This window comes from Toxotes jaculatrix, chromosome 14 (assembly GCF_017976425.1).
Source record: "Toxotes jaculatrix isolate fToxJac2 chromosome 14, fToxJac2.pri, whole genome shotgun sequence".
Classification (NCBI taxonomy): Eukaryota; Metazoa; Chordata; class Actinopteri; family Toxotidae; genus Toxotes; species Toxotes jaculatrix.
The window spans coordinates 10,182,530-10,209,000 of record NC_054407.1 but is presented as its reverse complement, the minus strand read 5'-3'; the positions used below and the strand labels follow the sequence as shown (position 1 = coordinate 10,209,000).

Sequence of the window (26,471 nt, the reverse complement as noted above, 5' to 3'; positions counted from 1 at the left end):
ATTACAGCAGCCATTTTGACTTAGTCCCATTAAGTGTACCAGGAAGCCATGCATGCACAATACCAGAGCCCTATAACTGGCAAAGCTAAATGGAATGTGGCCCTCATTAATGTCATTAATGACACCAGTGCATTTCCTGCTATGACATGTTCAAATGTCTCTGTTGTCACTTTGCAGTTCAGCCCTGACAGCTGTTAATCATTCAGCAGGAGCCTCAGGTGTCAATTAACAGCATAAAATACTGACAATTTAAATAGTTTTGATTAGTTGAATTAAAAAAAAATCATAGACAGATTTTTATAAACCATTTTAAAGGGTATATGTCTGGACTCTGGATTGTTGGACTGTCAAAACAAACAACTTTAATATAACTTTGGGTGTGGGGAACTAGCGACACTCTCCATTATTTACTGCCACTTCATTAATGATTAATCAGTAAGACAGACAAACTGATAATAAACTGATAAACTGATAATACTAAAAGATAAGACTAAGAGTTTACAGCTGTGCTAATGACTCTGCAAGGCCGTACATAGGCACAGCTTTGAGCTAAACGCTAACGTCAGCGACAAGGTACAAACAGCTTTAACAGTATTAATACACAAATTTGATTGCCGTGAAAACTGCAGCTTTCTACAGTAGGAATGCACCAACTGTAGGATGAAAACATCCCATTCATTCCTTTTTCCTGCAACCCTCCAAGGAGGGCAAGACATTGGTGTGTTACTGGCTATTACATAACACCACCCGAACAGAAGCCCCCATCCCTCCATTCATGTGACAGATTCAGACAGACTGACTGCACTATACATAGCCAAGGAGAGGAGTCGAAGAGAGGAAGTAGATGCAGTGGGGTGAGGGGGGTGAGAGAGAGCAAGGCCGCGGTAAAATAGGGCAAAGAGAGAGTGAGTGTAAATAAAATTTCAAAGAGGAAGAGAGTACAGCCTGTTCTGAGACACATATATGAGGGGCTTTTTGGTCTTAACTGCACACTGCGTGACTGGACCAGAGTGGCTTGAGTTGGTAGGGTGCATGTCTGCAGATGTACAAATGTGTATTTGAGTGTGTGTGTGTGTGTGTGTGTGTGTGTGTGTGTGTGTGTGTGTGTGTGTGTGTGTGTGTGTGTGTGTGTGTGTGTGTGTGTGTGTGTGTGTGTGTGTGAGACAAATGTGGATGAATCACAATTTTGATAGAAAAATGGGGAATTTATGAGTGCAAATGCCTTTAATGTACATCACAGTGGTGCAACGTGCCACCTAACACACCTATAATGTGTGCATGTTGAACTGTAGGCACACACATCATCCCTGCCCAGTTACTACAAGAACACATGTAGCTTGGAGCTTCACCCACTCCTCACTCTTTATCTCTCCTGTTCTCTCCACCTTTCTGGATCTGTCCTCCCTAACGATGCTGTTACCCCTGGCTGTTCCTGTGTGCTCTGGCCGTAAACTTGTTTCTATTTTTGTTTCTGCAACACGCTTCTGTCTCTATGCAGCTAATTTTAGCCTCCCCTTGCATGGGGAATAGACCGAGAGAGGCAGCAATGCAGCTAAAAATAGGCTTTCAGGTAGAATTGAGTCTTCCCCCCCTCCCCTGCCTTCTCCCTCTGCATCACAGAGCAGCAGATTCTTCCCTCCATTCATGAATATTTATGGAGACGTTTCTATTTGAAGGCGATGCTGAGCTAAAAATAGATCACAGATCAAAATATCGCCCACGTCTTTCCCTTGCTGCTATTTTGCTTCTGAAGTTTTCTCCTTTTTCTCTCTCACTCAGCTGAGTTCAGTGCAGGGGAGTGAACACAGAGTCCTGACTTACTCTTGACACTGGACTATTTATCTATTACTTGCACACACTCAGACACAATACTATTGTATTTTTGCATCAGTATGTCTGCCTCACATGATTCCCACTGGTACAACCGCACTTGTTTCCCTTTGGTTTATATGAATTGGACTTAATGAATAATAAAAGCGGTAGCATGAACACCAGGAGTAGTTGTTGCTAAGGTAACAACTGATGGGGATCTAAATAACCAATAAACTGAAATATTAATTCAAAAGGACTTGGTATCTTTGTGAGAATGAGTTTCGGTTGAGACTGCAACAGAGAGGTGTTGATTCAATTTATACCAGTTTATGTAGTTGTCCGTGTAATGCATTGTATGTGTATTATATGTGTATTACATTATATTTCCTGTTGTGTACCAGTGTAAATTCTAACTGAATAATCGTAGCATGTGAAATGTGAACCCAGAATCTTCCATTGTTTTTTTGAACACCTCCATTGTGCACAGTCTGTAAGCATACAACTTACAAAATGTGTACTAAATATGTCAACTGAGGCATTTTGTGTTTTTAAAAGGTCAAAGGTCAGCATTCAGGCTTAGCGTGCACGTCGTCCGGACAGGAAGCTCCCACAGAAGCACTGTGGCTGTTTGGATGGTCGGTCTTCAAAAACGACTCCATTGTCTTTGTGTCTTTCACATGCCAGCCAGTCTCACCCTCCCACCCACCTCTTCTCTCCTTCTCTCACACCCTCCTCCCTCCCTCCCTCCCTCCCTTTCTCAGCCTCAGCTAGAAGTGACAAAAATAAAAAGAACAAAATAGATTTTTTTTTTTTTTTCAAATAATCCTCATGAGTGGGAGGGTGTTGTTTAACAATAAAGCAGACAGACTTGGTGAGTGATGGCTGATGTGTGTAGTAGGTGCTGTCTGGAGAACTGAAATAAATCTGTTCAGTCAATCTGAGGAGAGGTGCCCTCTACTGGGCGTTGGTTGGATTGCAAGAGCTGAGCAATCTGTACAGTACATCCCACTACTCACAATGGAAATATATTGCAGAACTAAGAGGATCAATGCAGAATAATTTTGATTATTCATTAAGCATTTAAGTGTTTTTTCAAAGAAAAAAGACTCAAAATCTGCTTCAAATTTCCTGCTTTTTTGGATTATAGTAAAATGAATATGTTTTCTCTCTTCTGTGTACTAGTGGTACTAATTTTCAATCTCCTACATCTATTTTTGGAAAGAACTTTGTGCTTCTTGCTATTTTCCTGATCCACTGATCAATTGTTTTATCAAAAAATAGTGTGTGAATAAAAATATCTTGTTTTATCTGGTCCAAAGCCCAAATATAATCAGTTTACTGTCATATATGACAAACAAAAGCAGCAAATCCTCATTGACTAATCAATTAATCAACTAACTGTTCCATGCAGAGAACTGTGTTCCACTGTTCCATGCATTATATCAGAAATGACAAAAACAAAAATTTGAAAAATTATTTTTTGATTTTTTTTTTAGTACGTGTTTGTAATCATTAATTTAAGCAACCGAACTTTGTTAAAGGGTAAAGTGATATTATACAAATGTCAAAATATGAAGAGTTAATAGATGATAATATTGAATTATCGCTGTCAGCCAGACAGATTAAAAGATGTGCCAAAACTGCCAAGAAATTGAATATGTACTATAACAAGCAAGCTGAAACACATGCCACTTCTTTAGGACTGGATGTGGTTAAACAGATGCACCCTAATTTGGCCTCTGCATTCGCACACTGGGCTCAATTGGGCTGGGCTTCACATATACACACACCTGATTACTTTCTCTGGTATAAGAACCAAACTTGAGCCAACATTCCTGGGCATCATAAAGCCTTTTACAAAAAAAAAAAAACTGTAAAGAGAGAGGTGTGTTACAGCATTTGTTATTTAAGTGGCTGGCTGGTAAGAAGTGTGATTGATGGTAACCTGTCAGTGGCCCTGATACTCGACACCCCGCCTGCGTCACCGCCTGTCACGGCAACGTCAATCCCATCTGGGGAGCATTAAAATACAGGAGCTATGGGGCAGAGGGAGAGAGAGAGGGAGCAAGAGAGGAGATAGGCCTGTAAACCAGGGCAAGCTGTCATCTGAACCTTCATTCATCATTCCCAGGCCGTTGTTGTGACACAGCCAGAGGTAGAATTAGTTACACCAGAGCCGACTTGCAGGACCGGCTCTGCCATTTATTCAAGAGGCATTTAAAAGAAGGCAGAGAGCATTTATTACATGCAACACAGATCTCATCTAGTGACGCTAGAGAGTGTTGTATTTCTTTGATCATTTGAAATCATTTTCTATTATATAACGATGAATCTGTTGAAAGCAATCATAAGTAAATAAAGATCTGAGAATCTACTCAAGCTTTTTTTTTCACGCTGTGGTTTAAGTATTATAATCTAGGCTGTATGTGTCTGTGCTGCATCTGCACATGACCCATGAAAGATGTTCTGGAGCAAACAAGGATTAAGACTTGCTTACTGAGACCACAATGTTCACACCAACAGCTGAGAGTCCACACCCAACACACAGACTAAAGTCCACCATGGATGAATGACAGAGGTGGTAAACCTGGCCACATTAGAAGACTTTAAAGTACACTTGGAGCAATTTCAAATTCACAGCGACATTTTCTTTGTGTGACTTAGTGCACAGTATGAAAGTCACCAGTATGAGCTCTGTGATAAAAGCTGTCTAATTGTTTTTTCTGTGGCCCCTCACACCGAGGGAGAACCACCCTGTTTGTTTGTTTTGCCCTTTCTCTCCTTTCCTGTTACACCAAACTCTTTGGCCATGCGGCAGCCTGATGGAGGTGGCACGACCTATTTATCTATTACATTCTGTTCAGCTGTAATCCATATTTACATCCATTGCTGCGTATTTGTTTGGTTCCCAAAATGTGAAACTATTCCTTTAACTGACTTCAGAGCTACATCTCTTGCATGGGCAGCAGCATGCAGAGAAACATTAGATTTGGCTCCCAGCCCTCCCTGTTTGTGCCCTTGTCTCCATTACTGACTAATCCCCTCTGTTAAAAAACATGAAGGAAACATCTACCCGCTGCATATATGCCGCAGAACTTTCTCAAAGCATTCAACAAAGTAAAATAGAATTCAGAAGTAGAGTTTAGCTACTATTATTTAAGAAATTACATACAAATGGCAACACAAACAATAACCTCTCAGGCATTGTATTGTATTTGTATTTGACACCCAACACAAAAAAAAAAAAGATAGCTAAGTATAGACATTATGCAACTGCGATATAAATGTGTGTCCATTGTTCAGAATCATGCAACGAAAATGGTTTTAAAAGAAAGTGAGGCAATGTAGCTGACGCAACAGAAAGGCAGGAACACAGAGTCACTTCAGTGACCTTTATATAAAGCAAGTGAACAGAGTTGTGAGACATGCTGTATGATGGGACAGTGATGTGAAAAAGACTGTACTTTTTCTTCTGTTGGCTGTTTGTGGACAGGAAGTGTTTGACATAGGAAGAGAGAAATTTCTGATTTCCTTGATGAAGTAAGAGTTGGATGTATTATAGTATTAACTAGTATTAGTATTATATCATTATTCAAGTTTTTCTTATTTTTGAAGACAGTAAAATTAAATGTGTCATTATAAGTATAAACAAATGGGTATACTGCAGCGCCAACAAAATGATATTTGTTTTTCACAGTGACACACACAGACACACACACACACATACACATTTCCTGGCAGCCACCTAACTGACTCTTTTAAAAACCACCAGCTGGTCAGTAAATTAAACAAGTGTGAGTGTGTGCGTGTGTGTGTTTGGCCACTGTCTTACTGTACTTAAGTTTGTCCACTGTGATTAAGTCAGAGCAGTTTATTTTGCTATGACCTCAGAACAGCCAAAAGCAAGAAACAGACAGAAAAATAAACACAAAGCTAGTGAGTACGGATGTGTGTGTGTGTTTGTGCAATTATTATTACATGTGAACGGTATTCTCAGTGTCTCAGTGTTCCCCCTCTGACGGCTGTAATCACCATCTCAGAGCCCAGCCGTTTTCCTCAGATCTTTCCTTTGGAAAACAACACAACACCGTTATGACGCCTGCTCTGGTGGACACTGACCTCTGATGCTCTTTACAGTGTGAAATGGCTGCTGAGGACATGCTCTTTGTCAATCATCCATTGATTGATACAGTATAAGCAATAGGTGAGTACAGACAATACTAGCTTCAGGTGTGATGCGGATCTCCAGGTGGCTGAGAACGAGAGAAAGGACTGATTTGTCCATTTAAAAAATCTAAAGTCAGTTTTTTTTGTTACCTAACCTCTTATCAGTTGCAAAAATTCCAAAGGTTTCTGAAAGTTTCTGTGCAGTCAAATTGTTGAGAAATTCTTTTTTTCTTGAGCCTGTTATATGAAATCAAGCTTGGATAACCGATCCCCCACTGTAAACACTTTCCTTATGTTCAAATGCCACTGTTTGTCTTTGTCTAAGTGAACTTTAAAAGTTAGAGTCACTGGCAGGAAGACAGACTGCAGAGTAATGTGAGCATAGTCAGCCAGGGACATCCTACATACTGTATACTGTACTCTTTCAAACTGTGGACCATTGTTTAAACTGGAAGTGAACTCTAGGTCTGACATATACAATATACTATAGCTTAAATAAATGTGTCAGCGCATGGAAAAACTTGTACATAAGGACAATACAGGTCTTTAATTGTACAGTTATGGCATCGTGTAAACAGAGCGAGGTAAGGAGGACTGACAGTTTTATAAACCTGAGTGAGTCAGAGACCAGAAGAGCTTTACAGTGACTCATGGGAGAGTCCTCGTCTACCTGCACACACATTCACACAAACACACACAGACACACACCAAAGACTTCAGTCTCTGTTATCCTGCAGGATCGTGTAGCGCAGCAGAGAAAACAGTGAAGTGAGAGGAGAAAAACTGGAGGGAAAAGGAAAATGAGCTTTGGGTCTGAAGGTGAGAAGAGGCACGAAGAGATGAAGACAGAAGAGGAGGGAGAAACGGTTGAGAAAAGTTCAGAAGCTGGTCTATAAAAGTGTCGTAACAACAGACAAACATCAGACGTCATGTGGATGTGTCATGACAGCATAACTTTTTACAGTTTGAATCAACATAATATTTATGTTTCTTTGTTCTAAACGTAATGTAGTACAAAATCAGCATAAAAATGTCGGCAAAATAAAAAGTGTTACTGGTGAATGCATAAAAGGTCAGAGTTACATTGTCAACAACATCAGCTGAATGTTGCTGTGAAATCTTGTTTTAAGAGACAGTGTCTTTACTTGCTGCGAGATGACGGCTTGAAAGCTTCAACTATACTGTTGTGAGCTTTGATCTCCCCAGAAATAAAAGGCCAGCAAGAATGAATGGGGATTTCATTTTACATATATCACAGTTTCTAGAAATGTGAGTGAAGTTTCATTTATTTTGTCCTTCTCACAAGAACTTCTGAAGCGAAGTGAACACATATGAAGAAGGTGGATGATATTTTAAAAATGAAATAGAAATTCAACTGATGCTTTAAGGTAAAGCCAATTAGATCTTCATGCATGTATTCAGGCACCTGTGTATTTTGTATAAAAAAGACAGGTGACAAATAAATAAGTCATGTGTGGTTGCTGTAGTTTGTAATGAATGTTTAATTTAAGGATGTAAAGTGCACATACAGTCCAAATTAAGTGCTTGAACACAAGTGAGGGAATGTGAAATTTAAAACTTTGCCTCTTGCTTTGTGTTTCAGTATAAGGTCAAAGTACCTGGTTCTATAGACTCGTCTGGAAAAAAAGCCTTAACTTTTACTTTTAAAAAATTCCTGTGTGTATGTCTCTGGAAAGCTCGTCACTGGACAATAAAGTTGTGGGGTTTCGGAGAGTATTAAGTCCATAACGCCTGTCACACTGCAAACACTCAGCCATGACTTAACTCTGAGTGAGTGAAGGTTACAAATGACCCAACACCAAATATTGTGTTTTAGTGTGTGTGTGTGTGTCTGTGTTTTCCAAGTGTTCAGGCACGAACACACGGTTAGAAGCCCAACTTTGCATCCCACATGAGTACAGAATGTGTGTGTCCGTGTGTGTGTGTGTGAGGCCTGCAACCCAACACCAGCGGACCTTTTCCTCTTGTCTGTGAGGCAGATAAATGAGGGTCCATGAAGCTCCCTGCGGGCCAAACCACTATTAGCAGCCACTGATGATTTAAGAAATGCCTTGGAAACACTTTCAGACACATTTATTACAACAAAATGCGTTTTGGCTATACTGCCTCCTCCTTTGCCAGGACCAGTGAGACTTATGTTCCGTGGAGGGCACGGGAGGACTTAATAATTTCTGTAAATTAGGAGATTCATGTACTGTGACTGAAAGCTCGGATTCATTTATTATAGACACGTTTGGCAAATTTAGATAGTAACTGACCTCTGGCACAAGCAGTGTGTATCTATCTCAAAGACAAGAGTTTATGTACACAAACTTATCTGTAACAAGGGAAAAAAAGAAAAAACCTGCCTGCCAGGATTTGGCATCTAAATTATCAGAGTGTTTCCAACATTCACACTTGGAGATTTTGATAAATTAGGGAGATGAAGATTTCACTTTCCTCTCCTCTCCTCCCAAGCTGAACTGACAGGATAGAGTATTAGATTTCTAAGAAATTCACTTCTAAAGCTGAACCTTGGTTAGCTCACTCACATGCAACCTGCCAAAACTGTCGTCTTTGTAAGACTCTTAATTCATATTAAATTACTCTGTACATGAATCACACTCTCTCAACCCCAAACACCCAACAAAGCTCATACTTGTATTTGCTGTCAGTGGTTCATTTTGAAATGATCTTTAGGAATTTTACATCCCTTTCCTGGCTGTCATAATTTGCAGAACGCTCTGTGTCATTGCCACTTCATTTTATACTTGGCCTGCTGCAGACAGCGCTGAGGAAAATTAGATCAATAGCCTAAGGACACACAGCAGACTGTATGAGCTAATTCAGACTAATGGAGCTAATTAACTGGCATTCAATTCTCATTGTAACATAAAAAAAAAACTCCTGTGATCTGTTGTGAAGCAAGTAACTGTAACTTTAGCCAACTTTAGCTAACTTATAATTTAAAATGCTAAATAAAACACGTCTATCTATCAATCTATCTAGAGATAAAGTTGGGGGCTCACCAAAGTCATAAGAATTCAGCCCCTGGGGACCATGATTGTCTGTACAAAATTAGATGACAATCGGTTCAGTAGTTGTTGAGATATTTGTGTCTGGACCAAAGTGTTGGACTGACTGACCAATGTCGCCGTCCACTGAGCCACAAGTTTTATCATGTTGTACTAAGCTGGAAAAAATAGTTCAATTAAATGTGTCGACTGACTGCTTTCATAGCCTAGAGCCAATTTCAGGTTCTTAAAATTGAAATCAAAGTATAAATGAATGCAGTGTAACACATCAAAGCACATCAGCTGCTACCGTCCCAGGAATTTGAAGGGAATCCCCTTATCTGTCCTCTTTTAGGAAAAGCAGGTGTTACCTTTACAGTTGGAAGTTGAAAGGAGAAACCAATAACTGCCACTGGGCAAAATAAACCATCACCACTCACCCAGAGATTTTCAAAAAAAAAAAGTAGTATGGTATGCATCAAGAGCAGAAGTATTCAACGCTTCAATTTATATGGTACCTGCTGTGCTCACAGACACGTAAAAACATGCACACCCTTGCCACATACCCATCTAAGGAGAAAGGGCTACTGTTATCTGGATGTTGTCTTCTGCAGTTAGTCGAGATAATTGGGCTTTAAATCATGCAGCAAAGGCACGCGATGGTTTGGTGTCTGATGTCAAAAGCTGCAGATTTATATCCTTCCTCCCCCTCCAGGTTCATCTTGTCAGCTTTTCTCATGCCTATGTGAGGATGCACTTGAGCGTGAATATATATTTTTTTATCTATACAAAAGGAGCTCTATATGACATGTCTGAGTGCCTACATCAGCTCTGTGGATGTCACTTACCAGCCCCGTGTTCTACTTTATGTGGATAGGTGGACGCCTGGGGCAAGGAACAACGAGGAAAAAGAAAGAGGGAAAATAGAGCAAGTAGAGAAAGGAAGGTAGATACAAAAAAAAGTGAAAGCAATCCAGAAGCCTAAAGGTTTACGATTTACGCGACATCAATCATTACTGTTATCTAATGACTTATAAGCACAAAACAATTTATGAGTGTCTCCTTGTTGAATGTGATATTAATAGTTTCTCAAAATGGGAACTGGCAAGGCTGATAACCCCCTGCAGTCCTTGCCGCTGTTCCTCCTGTGAGTAAAATGGTGGTGGTGACTCCAGCTCCAACTGACTCTGCTCTCTCATCACCATTGCCGGTGAACCCCCCCCCCCCCCCAAAAGATCAATACCTTGACCCACATACAGAATCCCCGCTCCTGCCTGCCTCCCAGTTCATGACTTCCCTCCCCTTTCACATTAATTGATCATCTTCAACAAAGACCACTGCTCTTAAAAGTACGATCAAGCGGGCAGAGAATTTCTGGCCTGTGTTTTAGACCCACAGGTGGATGTAATATGAGAAGTAGTGTGATAAATAACCAACCAACGTTTCCATAATTACCCCTCAAATTTTGGCTACAGATGGCATTTTTGCTTATTTAAGAGCAGAAGTCAATTACATTTCTTGGCATGGGTCCTCAGAGGAATTAAATTTAAAAGACAACTGCCCTTTAAATCCCCCCATGCTCACAAATGTTCTGCATTACATCTGATAAACAAGGATCCTGCCTGAGAAAGAGGACAGAAGACCATAATGTAAACACGACTTTATCTCTGAGTCCTCCCTCACAGCCTCCCGCTGGCACTGAGGATTATGTGTGAAGCTACAAAACTCATGGTGGACTTTTCCTGTGAGAATATTTGTGTAAGGAACAGTAGCATTAGAGTTACATGGCAGATACAGAGAAACCAGATTTCTCATGTACTGATGTGTGCACAGTCCAGAATCATACACACTCAAGACGCTTTATTTGTCTTCAGTGTGTATGATCGTGGTTGTTTCACATGTCATGACTGGCTGGAAAGTAAGAGAGCAGGGAGATGTCCTGAAGTTGCTGTTTAGAGATGTAACAGACTGCAAAAAATCAGTAAGTTAATTAAAGCACCATGTGAAATCTGTGTCTCTAAATTCACTGTGCACTGACTTTATCCACAAGTGAAAATGAAAATGTAACATATATACTTTATTTTTGAAAAGCTGCTTCAAGCAAATAATGTAATTCTGATATTTGCTTAACTTTACTGCCGTAGAAAAGGTTTTAAAGCTCCATTTCTGTCTCCCACACACAGTTAAAATTATCATCAGACTCATTTTCAAGCACTGGCTAAGATACATAATATAGTATAACTACAGTTTGTTTTATCTTTAGCCATGACTTTGGCACTGAATTGCAGTACTAATTCAAAGACACATGGATGCCGTTTTTTTTTTTTTTCCAAGATGAAATACAAAACTCAAACAAGCTATTTCTTTCACACAATTCCTTGTTAACAGCTACGACAGGCTTTCAAAAGTAATAGATATTTGGTGCCATTTATACAATGAAAAAAAAACCCCTCCCTGGAACAGTGCCTAATCTTACAAAAGAGGAGACTACACAAATGGTCAAGACGAAATACGATAAAAAATATTTTGGGAAATGTAGATATGAACAAAAAACAACTGATACGGGCAAAAGAATGTTTTTGTAAATATTGCTGCTGATAAAAGACTGTATGCAGTCTGCATTCTCCAAAAGATAACAATACAGAAAGTTCTGTATACTGGAGAATACTGTAACATGTCATTTTTTTCTGTTTCATTTAATTCTGATACAAGAAATTGTCATTGATCATGCATAAGTGTTATTCTATATTCCAGATACATGAGGTCAAAGCTAGTAGAAAGATTTTTTTTAGAGAAAATAAACTTTAATCTAAAAAAGAGACCATTTGCCAGCACAACTTCATATACTGCTCTGTATGATCAGTGTAACATGCCACAAGCTGGATGTATATGTGTGTGTGTGTGTGTGTGTGTGTGTGAGAGAGAGAGAGAGAGAGAGAGAGAGAGAGAGAGAGAGATGAAAGGAAACACTGAGAAGGAAAGAAAGACAAAAGGACTGAGTAAGAGTAAATGAGGTAGCTCTTAATTACCGCCTGCGTTTCTGTATGATGTCAATAGGTCTGTTGACAGCACACGGCGATCCCCATATGTTCCCACTGCGCACAGTGATACTCCGCTCCACGGAGTAACAGAACCCACAGTTCGTCGGCACACTCATGTTTCTTTAGCCTACTCTCTTTAACTCGTCCTCACCCTCCTCTTCTTGGCGGCTCCGCTGTTCTCCCTCTCTTGGTTCTCCTCAGCTTGTGGCCCCTCTCATCCCTGTAAAACCCGGCCCGCTTCCTCGTCTGTCTCGCTCTGTCGGGCTGTCCAGCTCTCCACGGCTTCCCAGGAGTTCTCATTACCTCTGGCAGGAGTGGAGACGCCAGCTCTAGGACCAGTGGATCCAGCTCAGAGCCAAGATGACCGGGCCGAATCAATACATGCTACTGTGTATTGGTGTCTCCTTACTCTTGGTAGGTATGTCGAAATGTAGAAATTTGGAGTGTATTCCTCTCTGAGCACTTGAATTCCTCTTGTGTGTCTGCCTTGCAGGCTGTAAAAAAAAGCTTTTCATCACTCTCAGCAGAGCTCCTTGTACATCTTGTCTTTGCTCCGGGTCTAAATGTGGCGCAACACTGCTGCCCTCTTTCCCCCTCTCCCTTTCTGTCTGTCTGCTCTCTCTCTCTCTTGCTCTTCTTCTGTTTCTCTCTCTGCTTCCTCCTCTCCCCTCTGGCTGCTACACCTTTAATCACAGAACAAACACAGACCTTTCTTTTCCTTGGGCAAACTTGCTCTCCTGCTCCAGTATGTCACAGTAGCCCTGAGCTCTGTATGTGTGTGGCTTTTTTTTTTTTTTTTGTCCGAGCGCCCCATAGAATGTGCACAATCTGTACGAAATGTGTGTGTGTGACCAACCGAGCGTGTACGTCAGTGAGCAAGTGTGTGTGTAGGCATGTGACTGAGCAAGTGTGTGTGTGTGTGTAACACACACAAGGGGGAACAAGTTTCAGAGTGAGGTCAGAGCTGAGAAAAGGGGTGGGATCAGAGCCAGCTTGGTCCCTGCCTTCTCCAAATGTTTTAGCCATTTTAACCCCTTCCTACTCTCTCATACTTAAACACACACACATATACACACACACACACACACACATACACACACACACACACAGAGTCCTGACACAATGGCAGGATAGCACTCTCCCTTTGTACACAGTACCATTATCCTTTCCAGATGGAGTGCGTGTGTGTGTGTGTGTGTGTGTGTGTGTGTGTGTGTGTGTGTGTGTGTGTGTGTGTGTGTGTGTGTGTGTGTGTCAGGTATGTCTTGTCTATGTTAGGTAAAGAGATTGATGACAGGATGAGTATGATAGGGTGATAGGGTATTACACTAAGTAGCTCTTGGGACACAGCTTGCTGAGAACGAAGAACATTTACACACACACACACACACACACATGCACGCACACACACACACACAGAGTTACTCATATACACTATGCACTCACGCACAGGCTTAGGCACCAGCATGCAAGGTCACCCATGGCCAGGGGCAGAGTATTTTTGAAGACCAGAAATGTGAAAAGTAAATATGAAACATTAGCTGTTTGACCCTCTGCATGCTTCACAGGAAAACTTAAACAGGAAATATTTGACAAGAGATCAGCAAAATGAGTCTGGAGCCACGAATCTACAGGCTATTATACCAGAGACAGATGAAGCCTTGCTACAGATTTGTAGTCCAAAAGGATGAGTTTTCTAAGGTTTCATCAGAGTGAGCCATGTGTGATAAAATGCCTCCGTGAGTTACTGAGGGGGAGTGTTTTCTGACTGCACAGCAGGTGCTTTGCTGTAGCCAAGTTCTTGGGAGAAATTTTCTGCGATATAGCACAGAGTATTACTACCCACACCAAGGAGCACATTATTAACAAACTCTATTAGTTTGTGTGGATAATTTAAAAAAAAGTCCTGTTTGAAACTAGCATATACAATGTATAATATTTCCTACACATGGATCATTACTTTAACAAGAATTTAAACCAACGCAGCAGGAAACTTGAGACAGCGTTTTCAACCAACTCATGGAGCTAATGTTAGCTTAATATAGCGCGCTAGCTACAGCTGATAAAATCTGCTCATGACTTGTCATTTCAGCAAAATGTACAGTTGTTGGATTACTAAGAAATCTGAGCAGAAAATCTGCCATTATTCTAAACTGCATTACTGTATGTGCCTTGCAAGCACTTAAAAATCGACAGGCGTAGCAGGGCTTGACAAACGATGAACTGCTATCCAGCTAGGTTTTACGCACACAAAAAAAAATCTCCATAAATGGACTTTCAGCTACATTCTGCTGCATGACATGGTTCAATTAAATTGGCAAATCAATCGATGGCATCGCCTCATCACCATGGCATTCACAATCATTAAGCAGAATGTTAATGCGAAAGGTAAGAATGGAAAAGAAAAATTAAGTAAATATAAGTGGTAATACTGCAGGGACTCAATAGGTGCCTTTAATATGAACCAGGTCACTTTCTAGAGGCCAGGGAGTTTAAAATGCATTTTTCATATGAAAGCCTTATTGCTGCTTATGTGAAAAAGTTGGTTTATATTTTTACTCATATGGTTTGGTTTTATTTTTCAGCTTTATATTTGTGTTGGTTGCAACATACAGCACAGACGGCTTAATATAATACAAAGGTTCTGTGTCTGCTGTAGTCAAGAAAAACTGCCATTTAAGGAAATCTGAAGAGGTGCACACACAAAAAGGGCCAATCATAACCACAAACTGAACAGACCTACAATGCAATATTATGGCTTTCTGGAGCCTGAATTCGCCCGCAGCAGTTTATAAATCCAATCACACAACTACAGTGAATTAAGTGTTAGCTATTCTGGTTTAGCAGGACTGACTGTGCAGGATCAGGAACATGGTCAGGCCCCTCATGGGTTAATAAAGAAACACTACAAGTTAAACCTGATAGACTTAATACTTCTACTATGCAGTCTCTCAGTTTGTTTAGTTTCCTAGCTCTGCATGCACACTTGTGAACTGTACTAACATCAACATGCAATCTGACTTTGGACTTGTAAAACTGAAGAGTTTATCCCCACTGAGATGAACATTGTCCTGATGCAAGCTGGATGAAAGGATGATACTAATTGAAACTTTACAGCAACCTGCACTTCTGACACATTCTCATGACAGGAAAATTGTTTTCATGTGCAGTTAGACGGATAAAGTGCAGTAACCACATTTTCAAGAGCAGTATTCCTTGTTATCTAGAGTGGACATGCACACACGGACTCTCTGTTACACACACTCATTGGCTGGCAGTCCACCAGAAGATTTCACAGTGTTCCATGTATCTGCGTCACCGTGGGGGAAGAGAGTGGATGTTTGAAGAAAGACAGACATTATATGTTTGCCTCTGCTCAGTATCTTTACATCTCGTCTTAGGACAGTTGTGCTCTGAAACGCTGGACGCCAAGGGTGAGACGATCTCTTGATCTGGCAAGGTAATCTCTTAAAACTCATAAAATAGCGAAGCATCATAAATTCTGGCTGACCCCTCGGCTGTGGGTTTAATAGTCCATTATTTGCAAAGGGGCCTCATGACATCATGTGTTGGCTACATGGAGGCATGGTGAGCATTCCTGGATAACGAGCTGTTTTGAAGTCAGCGAGCAGCGCTATGTGTCAGAGTTGTGGCCCGTCAGTGGACACACTATCTGTTTGCGGTTTGTTTGTAAAAGTAGCTGACACTGATTAATTTCCACCATCATATTGTCCAACCATTTATGTTCGAATGAAAATACAAGTAAATGTACAATGAAATAAAACACTGTAGAAACATAATTAGGATGGAATGACATTCTCAAGTACAAAAACTGGTTGGTTTGAGTTGTATTTTATCTTAAAAGGTTTAGATTTTACTGTGTTCATGTGGGTTAGTGAATATTCACCAACCCTGTCTCCCTTTGTAATCCAAAACCTTGCCAGTCACGTTGTGGTCAACACTGTGATAATGATGATAGAGCAATATTTTCCATGTTCTCCTATTTTTCTTTAGACATAATTTTGCATGTTTACTGTAACTGATAAATTGAGGATTGATTTAAACTTGAGCTGGATGTTTAGCTTATGTTGAGTTGAAAGAGGAGGACAAAGAAGGTTTTGCACAAAGGTAAAAATCACTAAAGCTGAGCTGCGATTTGGCCACATCATCACTGCAAAAAGATTTAAAGGCTAAGGTGTTAATGAGACAGCAAATTACACAAGAGCATTAAAAAATATGTCAGTAAGACACAATTAAAATGCCCATGAAGTTGGAATAAAATATATTTTATCTCTTCTCATGAAATGATTTTGACAATGTGATTTATTCTTGATAGATAAAGTGTATATCTTCTCAAAACTTTATTGATCAATCTATTCCAATGTGATTACTGATGTGTGCAAATAGGAATAAAAAGAGGAATGCGTCTGAAAACAAAATTATTCCAACTTTATGTTGGTGTGTATCAAAAAGGATTATTCTAAACGCACTGTGCCTTTGTACATATTTAATATGTTTCCTGTCTTCGAAAACACTGGGATCTCTAGAATTCTGTTTCAACCACGCTCAGCTCAGCAACGTGAGGTTGTATAAAGGGGATGAGTGTTGGGTACAGCAGAGTTCAAGAGGTTAAAAAAGCAGCTGCAGAAGAAAACAGAAGAGTACACAAACACACTAACATACACACACACGCATATTTACACAAGAAAGACTGTCCATCTCTACTATAGCTTTCTTACATCTGTAACCGGATCTCCAGGAAGAACTATTCCCAAAGATTCCTTTCTGAATTACACAGTGTAACTTTCCGTATGCAACACTTGTAAATATCAGCATCTACACTGGAAATACTAGAAGAACAGGCTTACAGTGTGTTACACCTTTAAATGCACCCGAACAGCTCAACACTTCTTCTGGTTGTTGCAAATTAAAGGTGATTCCCTCAGTGCAGGAGCAAAGTAAAGAAACTAAAACAAATTTCTTCATGGCACAAATGTTGTCTAAAGCACTATGTACGTAACAAAGCAGCAGCACCAGGTGTCAGCATGTGGCTGTTGCTAGTGGCCTATATTTAACTGAGTCTCAGTGATGTCAAACGTCATGTTACAGCATGTACTGTAGTAAAGGCTATCAGTGTGTCGCCTCATGATTCATTAGGCTGCCATCTGCTAGCATGACGGCGTGGTTTGGGGCTCTTCTGATTTGGGGATTGGGTGGATGACAGACTTGTACGCACACATGCAAATGCAGCCATACTCTTTTACACACACGCACGCACGTACGTACACACAGCCCAAAAAGGCAAGGACATACGCACGAGGGAGCCCACAAATGCATGCACATGTACAGGGACATGGACACACACTCAAAGACACACATTAAAAGGCATTAAAGGCACACTGAGATGCGCACACGTCTGTGCGTACACCTAGGTGGCAGATGGCCACTCCTTCAGCACGGAAGTGTTTGTAGGAAACACATGAGCCATGAAATGCTCGGTCACAGCAGCCACGTCATAATTTCATATTTGAAAAAAATGCAGGGGATACACTCTGAGCCAGTGTGAAGAAAAAAAAATGTTTTTTAGCGTTTTTTTTTTTTTTTTTTTCCACATCAGTACATCAGTGTCCCACAGATAAAAATTTACAGGGATGACAAAGCAAAAACAATGAATTCTCCATTTGGGTAATTATGAATTGCTGATCAATAAAGTTGCCCGGGCAGAAAGGTACTGTATTTATGGGAGAGTAAAACATACGTTTTAACAATACATTTATAAAATACCTAACTGGAAGTTAATTAAGTAAGACACTGTTAAACATTATTAAAATTAAAATATAAAAAATAGAATAATTTTTGCAGGTGAGTTGAGTGTCTAATTTTCCCAATAAATATGAATATCAATTCAAAGAGATTATTCTACTTATCATAAAATCAATAATTAATCAAATTAAATTAAATTTGCAAGGTATTGATAGCTGGGTTACACATTTTTATTTACAGGGCATAACCCCTATCTTTCCTATCTTTAGACCTGAGATTAAAAGGAATGAATAAAAAATAGAAAAAGGGAGAAACCTCTGGAACAAGAAGTTCAGAGCAGACAGAAGCAGCAGCAGACAATATTACATAAACCAACTAAAAGTATCTAAAAAGCAAAAATAACTTATTCTTCCACTAACACAGCAACATAAACTCCACAGTACTGTGAAAGTTGAATTAGTCTAATTAGTTTCCAGCAGCCAAAAAATAAAATTATAATCTACTAAACCAATACATTGTTCCCCCCTTTATCCAACTACTACTTGGTCTACAGGAGGTCATTGCTCTCTAATAGTGTCAGAGCATAACTTAGTCGGTTTCCCCCTCTAGTGGTTACAATGAACACTCATCCTGATGCTGCTCTATTACAAAGCTAGCACCCAGCAATGACATCTGAAACAAAAGAGGGTTTTCCTCCACTCTCACTCCATATATTCATCAATTATTAAGTGATTTTTAATTTATCATTCTTTTAGGCCTAATTATGTTACAGATGCCATTGTGTAACATAATATTATAATGTAAAACTGTCATGTCTTACCTTACTCTGTAAGATGCCTTTAGATAATGTAGGATATGATCCGGCATTATGTCAATAAAACTGAATCAAACTGTATCTGATCAGACTTTTTTTTTTAACCAAATAATGTATTATTATTGAAAGCCAGGTCCCAACTTCTTCTAAGACTAATAACTAAAGTAGCAGGTTATCTTTCTGTTCTGGATACAGAACTGCCAGAAAACATCACTTTCATTTCCTTTCAGTTACAATTTTTTTCATCTTTTAATTGTTGCCACAGTGAACTTTTGACAAAGGAAAGATGCCTTTTATGTCCTCTCACAGTGTGAGTAGGAAATACAGTAGAGTAGCTCGTTTTGAATTTCAGCAGTGTTAGTGCTGTGTCGGGCTGCTGCTGCTGCCGGCCTCAGGAATCGATGAGGCTCTGGAGGCGATTGGTGAAATCAGTCATGCTGAAAATATGGAGTACACCAATGACGCACACAGCAGCCAGCCCGCCACAGCCACACAGGCCCTATTGACTACTTTGGGTGTGTGTTGGGGGTGGGGCGGGGCTGGCGGCTATATTGGGACCTCTGACATTGACACTGTTACCCTTTGGTGGGGTGGCCTCACTTGACTTTTTTTTTTTGTTTGTTTTTCTCATTATTCTTTCTGTCACAATCGCTTTCTGCGTCTCTTCTTTCTTAGTCTTATAGTCTTTTTTTTACCCTGTAACACCCCCCCGCCCCCCCCCCCCCCCGTCTTTTTTGGTCTTTCCAGTCATTATCTCTGTGCTAAAAGCAGCACTATCTCAACCCACGTCCTCTCTATCACTTCTTCACCGCCCTCTCGTCTGTGCCTTTGCCCTCTTTGTCCAAATTATCTCTTTTTCTCAGTCAGTAAACTGTTGCGTCTGTCTCTCTCGCTCTCACCTCTCTTCCCACCATTCTCTACTTCAGATAAATGGCATCTTCTCAAACTGCCACCGCAGCATCGGCTCAGCAGCTATCTTCTCATGATACTGACTGAGAGCTCTCATCTCCACCAATGTTCAGCTTAATGCAGTGACACGGTGTTGTTTAAATGCATCACACTGCCAGGGAAGCCATAAAAAGCATTGTTGAGATGTTACTATGACTGTGTGTGTGTGTGTGTGTGTATCATAGGGTAGGATGAATAGTGCCCTGGTACTGTTAGTACAAGTGAAGATAAGAGCTGTCTCTATTGTGATGGACACATCTGGATTACAAGAGACTGCTTTGTCTCAGGGTGTGTGTGTGTGTGTGTGTGTGTGTGTGTGTGTGTGTGTGTGTGTGTGTGTGTGTGTGTGTGTGCTGTGTGTGTGCTGTGTGAGAGCAGAGAAAATTATTCATTTGTGAAAGAATTTAACTACTCCCTTAACTAAGTACTACTACTGCTGAAACACACCAACACCAGTGGTATTCTCTCCATCATCACAAAATTAATAAATCATTGTCTATGTTGGTGCTCAAAATTAAAAACAAGATCTGAACTTTGCTTTGAGCTGAAACTCCCAACAGTGACTCCACTTCAGTGCTGTTTTTTTTTTTCAGCCAGGAAGCTCGATGCACAAATCAGGTAATAAGAGAATAGAGGCTTGTTCTGTTCCCTGCTGCACTTCTGTATTTCTGGCTGTGGTCTAAAATCTCCTGCTTTGATCTCCTCATATGATCCAAACAGGCTCACGGCTGGAGGAGTTCGGATGACACTTGCGAGGCACATGCCTTATGCCCAGAGTTCAGAAAAGTTTGCCACGATGTGCACTGCACTAAAAAAAAAAAAATCTGAAGTGTTTTTTTTTTTTTTCTTTTTGAAGAAGCAAGGAAGAAGGGATATTTTTGATTCTATGGATCTGTGCAGCTTTTGGAGATTATTTTAATGATGCATCCCTTTGACAATGGAGTCATGTTGGCCTTCAGATTTATTTGTGTGTGCATATTCATATGCTGTATCTTCCTATGTCTGTGTACTCTTTTGTTGTGTGTTCTGAGTCTGTTTTTAGTCTCTGTAAACTTACATAACAACATGACCTACAGGGATCTCATGACAGCTGTAGTAGATTTCATGTTTTTCCTGAATCCAGCCTGCTGATTACACAGTTGTATCAAGTTTCAACTATAATTTTTCAATCAGTCACATCAGTGTGTCGACAAGGGAGTATGTTACCATGATTTATCTCTTGGAACTAAGTTTATTTGACGCATTATTTTATTTCTCTCTGTTTTGTATCCTAGCAGACAAGATAGAAAACAGAGGTGAAATCTGCTCCATCTGACACTCTCAGTGCACGAGTATTTCTTCAGTTCACTTATGAAACCCAAAAGTCCTGGACCACATGACGGGCATACCGTGCCAAACACGGACTCGGCTTGGCTTGGGTCCATGGACCCCAAGGAGGGACATCAGTGGACAGAGCCATCGATCCACCATGCCACCCCGAAGCCTGCGCTACCAACCACAGTACACCATCAGCAACACCCACTGGCTTCACCACATACAGTGCATTCAGAGAGTTTTCAGACCCCTTTACTTCATCATTTAATCATAAAGGAAAGATGCCTTTAAATAATTTTTTTCCCCTTATTAAGCTACACTCAGTACCTCATAACGACAAAGCAAAAACTAAATTTTAGAATTCTTTGCAAATTTATTAAAAAGGAAAAACTGAAAAATCTAATTTTTCACAGTTTTCAGAACCTTTACACAGTACTTAGCTGAAGTACCTTTGGCAGTGATTACAGCCTCCAGTCTTTGGGTATAACAAACAAGCACAGCAGACTTGGATTTTGGGACCTTCTCCCACTTTTCACTGCAGATCCTCTCAAGCTCTGTCATGTTGGATGTGGACTGTCGGTGGACAGACATTTTCAGGTCCCTCAAGGTTCAAGTCAGGGCTTTGACTGGGCCACTCAAGGACATTAACAGAGTTGTCCCCAAGCCACCCCTGCATTGTCTCTAGGGGTCACTGTCCGGTTGTAAGGTGAATCTTCCTCCTGGTGTGAGGTCCTGAGCACTCTGGACCAGGTTTTCATTTACAATAACTCTGTACTTTACTCCATTCAGCTTTCCCTCAACCTTCAGCTTGTCTCCCTGTCCCTGTCACAGAAAAACACCCCACAGCACGATGGTGCCATCACCATGCATCACAGTTGGCATGGTACTGGGCAGGTAATGAGCAGTGCCTAGTTTCTTCCAAATAAGGCCCTTGGAATTAAGGCCAAGCAGTTCAGTCTTGGTTCCATCAGACCATAGAATCTTGTGTCAGTCTGTGATTCCTTCAGGTATTTTTTGCAAACTCCACGTTGGCTTTCATCTGTCTTTGGAGAGGCCAAAGAAAAAGCCCAAGTCAGAGGAGTGCTTCAGTGATGGTTAGCCAGATCTTAGCCAGAGTGACCACTGGGGGTCATCTCTTTTACCAGGGCCCTTCCCCCTGTTTGCTCAGTTTAGCCATGTGGCAAGTTCTAGGAAGAGTCCTGGTTGTTCCATTTAATAATTATGGAGGCCACTGTGCCTCTTTCAACCTTCAATGCAGGAGCAATTTATGGTTTTGTTCTGTGTGAGCTTTTCCAAATCTTGTCCAGTCAACTGACTTTACCACAGGTGGACGCCAGGTGTAGAAACATCTCGAAGATGATCACGAGGAATGGGAGGCACCTGAGCTAAATTTCAAGTGTCATAGCAAAGGTTTGAATACTTTTTTTTCAGTTTATCCTTTTTAAAAAATTTGCAATAAATTCTAAAATTATTTTTTCCTTTGTCATTATGTGGTATTGAGTGTAGACTGATGAGGGAAAAAATGAAATGAAATTATTTTAACATAAGGCTGCAACATAACAATATGAGGAAAAAAAGTGAAAAGGTCTGAACACCTTCTGAATGCACTGTAATTGTTTTGGGTGCTGTTAAAGTTAATCCAGAGTTTTAAACATCACACAGATGCAGACTCACCCCAAGATACAGTAATTTTTAGCACTAAAACAAACCAACTCGGTGCTTTAGTCTGACCCAGAACAGCAAAAACATGAATTTGCATGTTAAATGTTTTCTAGCTTAAATAAAGTTTTATATTTTACGTAATCTAAATGGTGCTCTCGGACATGGGCTAGAAACATCCCAACTACACAACACAACACAACACAACAAAACTCAAATGCAAAGACAGAGTCACAATAAACCACATAAAACCATCAGATAGACACCAATACAACACAATACCATTGTCACAGGGCAGCATTGTCAAATAATTCCCCATCCGCTGATTATATTTCATGCACTCTAAAAGAGACAGAGCTTGCCAAATGCACAAACAAATGAAATCAGATTTCCGATACTCCCTGAACATCTGCGAACATGTGTATTATATTGGCTGCACTGCACATTAGCGACTGTAATCACAATCACACAACCGGATACATACCCAATGCATGAGTGCCTGCGGGTGGAGAAGTTGCCGTGCATCTTCCTTGAAAAGCGAGAGTCTTTGTTCATCATTTTATTGGCAAGTTAAATAAGAGTTGGGTTAAGCTCAGACAGGCATCAAAATAGCATCTTTTGAAGGCGAGGGATAAACAAAGTGAACTTCTGTGGCGCAATCAAAATCCCCATGCTGTCATAAATCAGAAAGGAAAGCTGTCCGAATTCCTCGACGTTATCTGTGGTCACAAGTTGTGGCACCGGGTGACAGGTCCCCTTTGAGAGGACAATGCAGGAAAAATAGGTCCACGAGTGATCGATGCAAAACAAAGTCAAGATGCAAAACAGCAAAACCAGAGTCTCATCTGCTGCACCTGGAAGAATCGAGAGTGAAAGTGAACGCAACAGTAAGTCAGGCCTCCTGGGCCCCCTTCTCTATTTACTGACTAAAACTTATTAGCTAGAAGCGATTCACTTCCAGCTCAGTACGGAATCAACAGATCTCAGTTGATTTGACAATTAGATTTGCAGTTCATCTTTTGGTACCGGCCATAAGGATATGTCCATTTGTTTTAGTGGAAAAGGAAGAATCAAAAAGGTTCAGAGCTCAGGGTGTGTGTGTGTGTGTGTATGTGTGAGTGTGTGTGTGTGTGTGTGTGAAAAGCCTAAAAAGGCAAAGAGTCTTGGCTGTTAGAAACCTATCACAGAGGGAGTTAGCGTGTCATCTCACTGACAGTGGAGGTGTGGGGCCGAATCAAATCAAGCGAAACTGAGGACGGTGTCAGCTGCCAGAGCTCATCTGGTACAGTTCCTCACTCATTCTCCTTTCAGCTCACCATCACAGATGTGCCAAGATAAACGACTCTCTTGTTTTTTTTTTTTCCTCTCCTTCGTACTCCTAAATAGGAAACAGCAAACTTGAATTCTTCCAAATGAGCTGCAAACTGACAAAACTGAATTCCTCAGCAAAGGGTCCCAGATATTTTTCTGTCTTTAAAAATCAGGTCCAACAGCGTTGACACAGAGTTGTCCATTTGAAGACAGGATTGCCTCTGTGAGGCACCACCACCAACACACAGAGTTATTCTTAGAGGGGGGAAAAAGTGAACTGGAAAGAGTGTTATAATCCCATCAGATGCTCCCTGGAGTGGGCTGTCCCATGCAGTCCCTGTCAGCGGGCCATAACAGACTTCTGCTCTCTGTTGTCTTTTCTCCTGAGAGTGGTGGGACCAAACTTGAGCTTAAGACAACAAACAACAACACTATCTCCCCTGAGAGTGAGGGAGAGAAAGAGAGAGATATTGTGGTAGGAGAGAGAAGGGGTGGGGTGCTGGGTGGTTCAGAGAGAGAGAGAGAGAGAGGGAGGGAGAGAGAGAGAGAGAGAGAGAGAGAGAAAATTGCACAGAGAGTACATAGAACGATAGGCATGGCATGAGAAAGTGGACCAGAGTGAACAGTACTGAGGTTAGAGTGGGACTATTAGAGGTGAGGTGTAAGAAGAAAAAACATGTTGTGCTATATTAGACCATTGTAAAGACCAAGTTTTAAAAAAGTTTTTTTTGGGTTTTGCTGTTCTTTTTCAATGAGAGTCTGCGCAGTTTTTGTTTTCATGTAACCAGCCTGCCTCCATGCCAGCAGCAGCAGCAATAGCATACTGGTCAATCAATACTTCAATATTGTGTGTGTATGCTTTTTTTTAAAAGGTGATTCAATTTTTCTTTTCAATATTGAGTTCTCTTCTCATGTCACGATATAATCCATCTGATTCGCACAATATCCTCTGCAGTGTTAAACAAATATTTGGTGTCACCAAATGCGTGACTGTGAAAATACTGCAGAGAATAGGTGATCAGTAAAGGATGGAAACATCTTCATAATGTGAGGGAGGAAAAGACAGACAGAGACAGTGTCTCTTGTCTTGCTCCACTATTAAACATATCTTTGACACTTTTAGGTCTAAAGGCACAAATTAGGTTGTAATTTTGCAATTAAAAAAGTTCTTACAGTTACTCTGAGTAATTTAAAAATTTATATCCAAGCAGCACCTTCAAAACTGTTTTTAATCTTCCTAAGATATCTGACCCCCCACAGAGACAAACTCCAGCCACAGGACAATGTTTCTTTTCTCTACTGTGACCCGTCACAGAGACTGAAGCACATCTTCCTGCCCACATTTCACTACATAGCAGCCTCTAGTGGAAAACACCAGGAAATGCGATGTTATTTTAAACACTGAAAGGAATATAACTATCATAAAGTATGAAGCAAAATTATCATCTTTAACTTTTAGTTAGTTGAGGAAATGTCACTGAATTCTATGTTGGAACCACATGAATTCCTATAGATTTCATCTAATCACTCACAAAATATATCACTTGCTGAAAAAATTTACAGTCTCTTTCTCACAAGCTAATGATTTTAGATGACATTACACAAATCAGTCTTTCTCTACTCTTTTTCTATAGTTTCATGAGTATATTTTATGATTATAAGGTAACACTTACTTTGACATTTATTATATAGATATATATATATATTTGAAAGTGCAGTATATGCATTTCTGGGAAATGAACACATTACTCCTCTCTCAACAAAAGAGCCAAATAGATGAGGATGCAGATAAAGTGATAATCACTGTGTTTCTTTCTGTTGTGTCAGCCCAGAAAACGTCCTAAGTTTATCAATGAAAGACATAATGGAAACAAAACTGGCACCCCCCCGGCTTGCAAAAACAATTTTCACAAAACGTTTTTCACCAAATCCATTTGACATGGTGTCTGTGGAGTGGAAAAAGAGTTTTAATCAACTTAGACACTAAGTGAAAATAACTTCGCGGCCATGGTCTATATTTGAGCTGCTTGTGACATTTATTTTCCGCTGGACCTCCAGTTTGTTTAATTCCTCCTCCTTGCCAGCCATCCTGCAATAACTCACCCCGTCCATTTATTTAAGCTCTGACATTATGGGACACTGCACATACCCTGCAGAGGGACACTTCCAGTGGCCTGACCTTAAAGCTGTATAATATAAAAGCTCTGACATGTTGAATATCTGTGTTATCCTGCAGGCATCTGACTTTCCTGATTGAAATCCCCTTGACTAGACTCTCGCCTTCTAATATTTAGATTTTCAACAGACACGCTGAAATTAATGAAACAGTTTGGCTGAAAAGTTACAGTAAACCCTGGAGAACAAATGTGTCTACAAATCTCAAATCTGAGACCATTAAACGCTTGGAGGAAAACGATCCCCCCACTACATGTTTATAAAAGGTGAATGAACTTGTAAACACTTTTTGAGTTTTCTAGTAGGCACTGGCTTCTTTAGGAATATTTAATACTCTTTTCTTGCCAATAAAAGTAAGGCAGGGTTTTACAGCACCAGCTAGGGTTTCTCTCAGGCTTTTAATTTTATCTCACTGAGGTGAATGTTGTCTAACATCACTGCAGCAAATTGGAC

The 26,471-nt window shown here is 40.4% G+C and overlaps 1 protein-coding gene across 4 annotated transcripts in view; it reads right to left on the bottom strand.

Moving 5' to 3' along the window:
* Positions 1–26,471, bottom strand: part of pde4ca (phosphodiesterase 4C, cAMP-specific a) — a 48,841-nt gene that overhangs the window by 13,004 nt on the left and 9,366 nt on the right. The window contains exon 1 of one of the 4 annotated variants that reach the window (XM_041054394.1): positions 12,186–12,827. The exons of 2 other annotated variants lie outside the window; for them this stretch is intronic. In XM_041054394.1, the coding sequence (XP_040910328.1) occupies positions 12,186–12,334 (149 nt within the window). In that variant the 5' untranslated portion in view covers positions 12,335–12,827. Of the gene's footprint in view, positions 1–12,022; positions 12,828–26,471 lie in introns of those variants that run through there. One more of the 4 variants, XM_041054395.1, reaches the window with a different exon arrangement.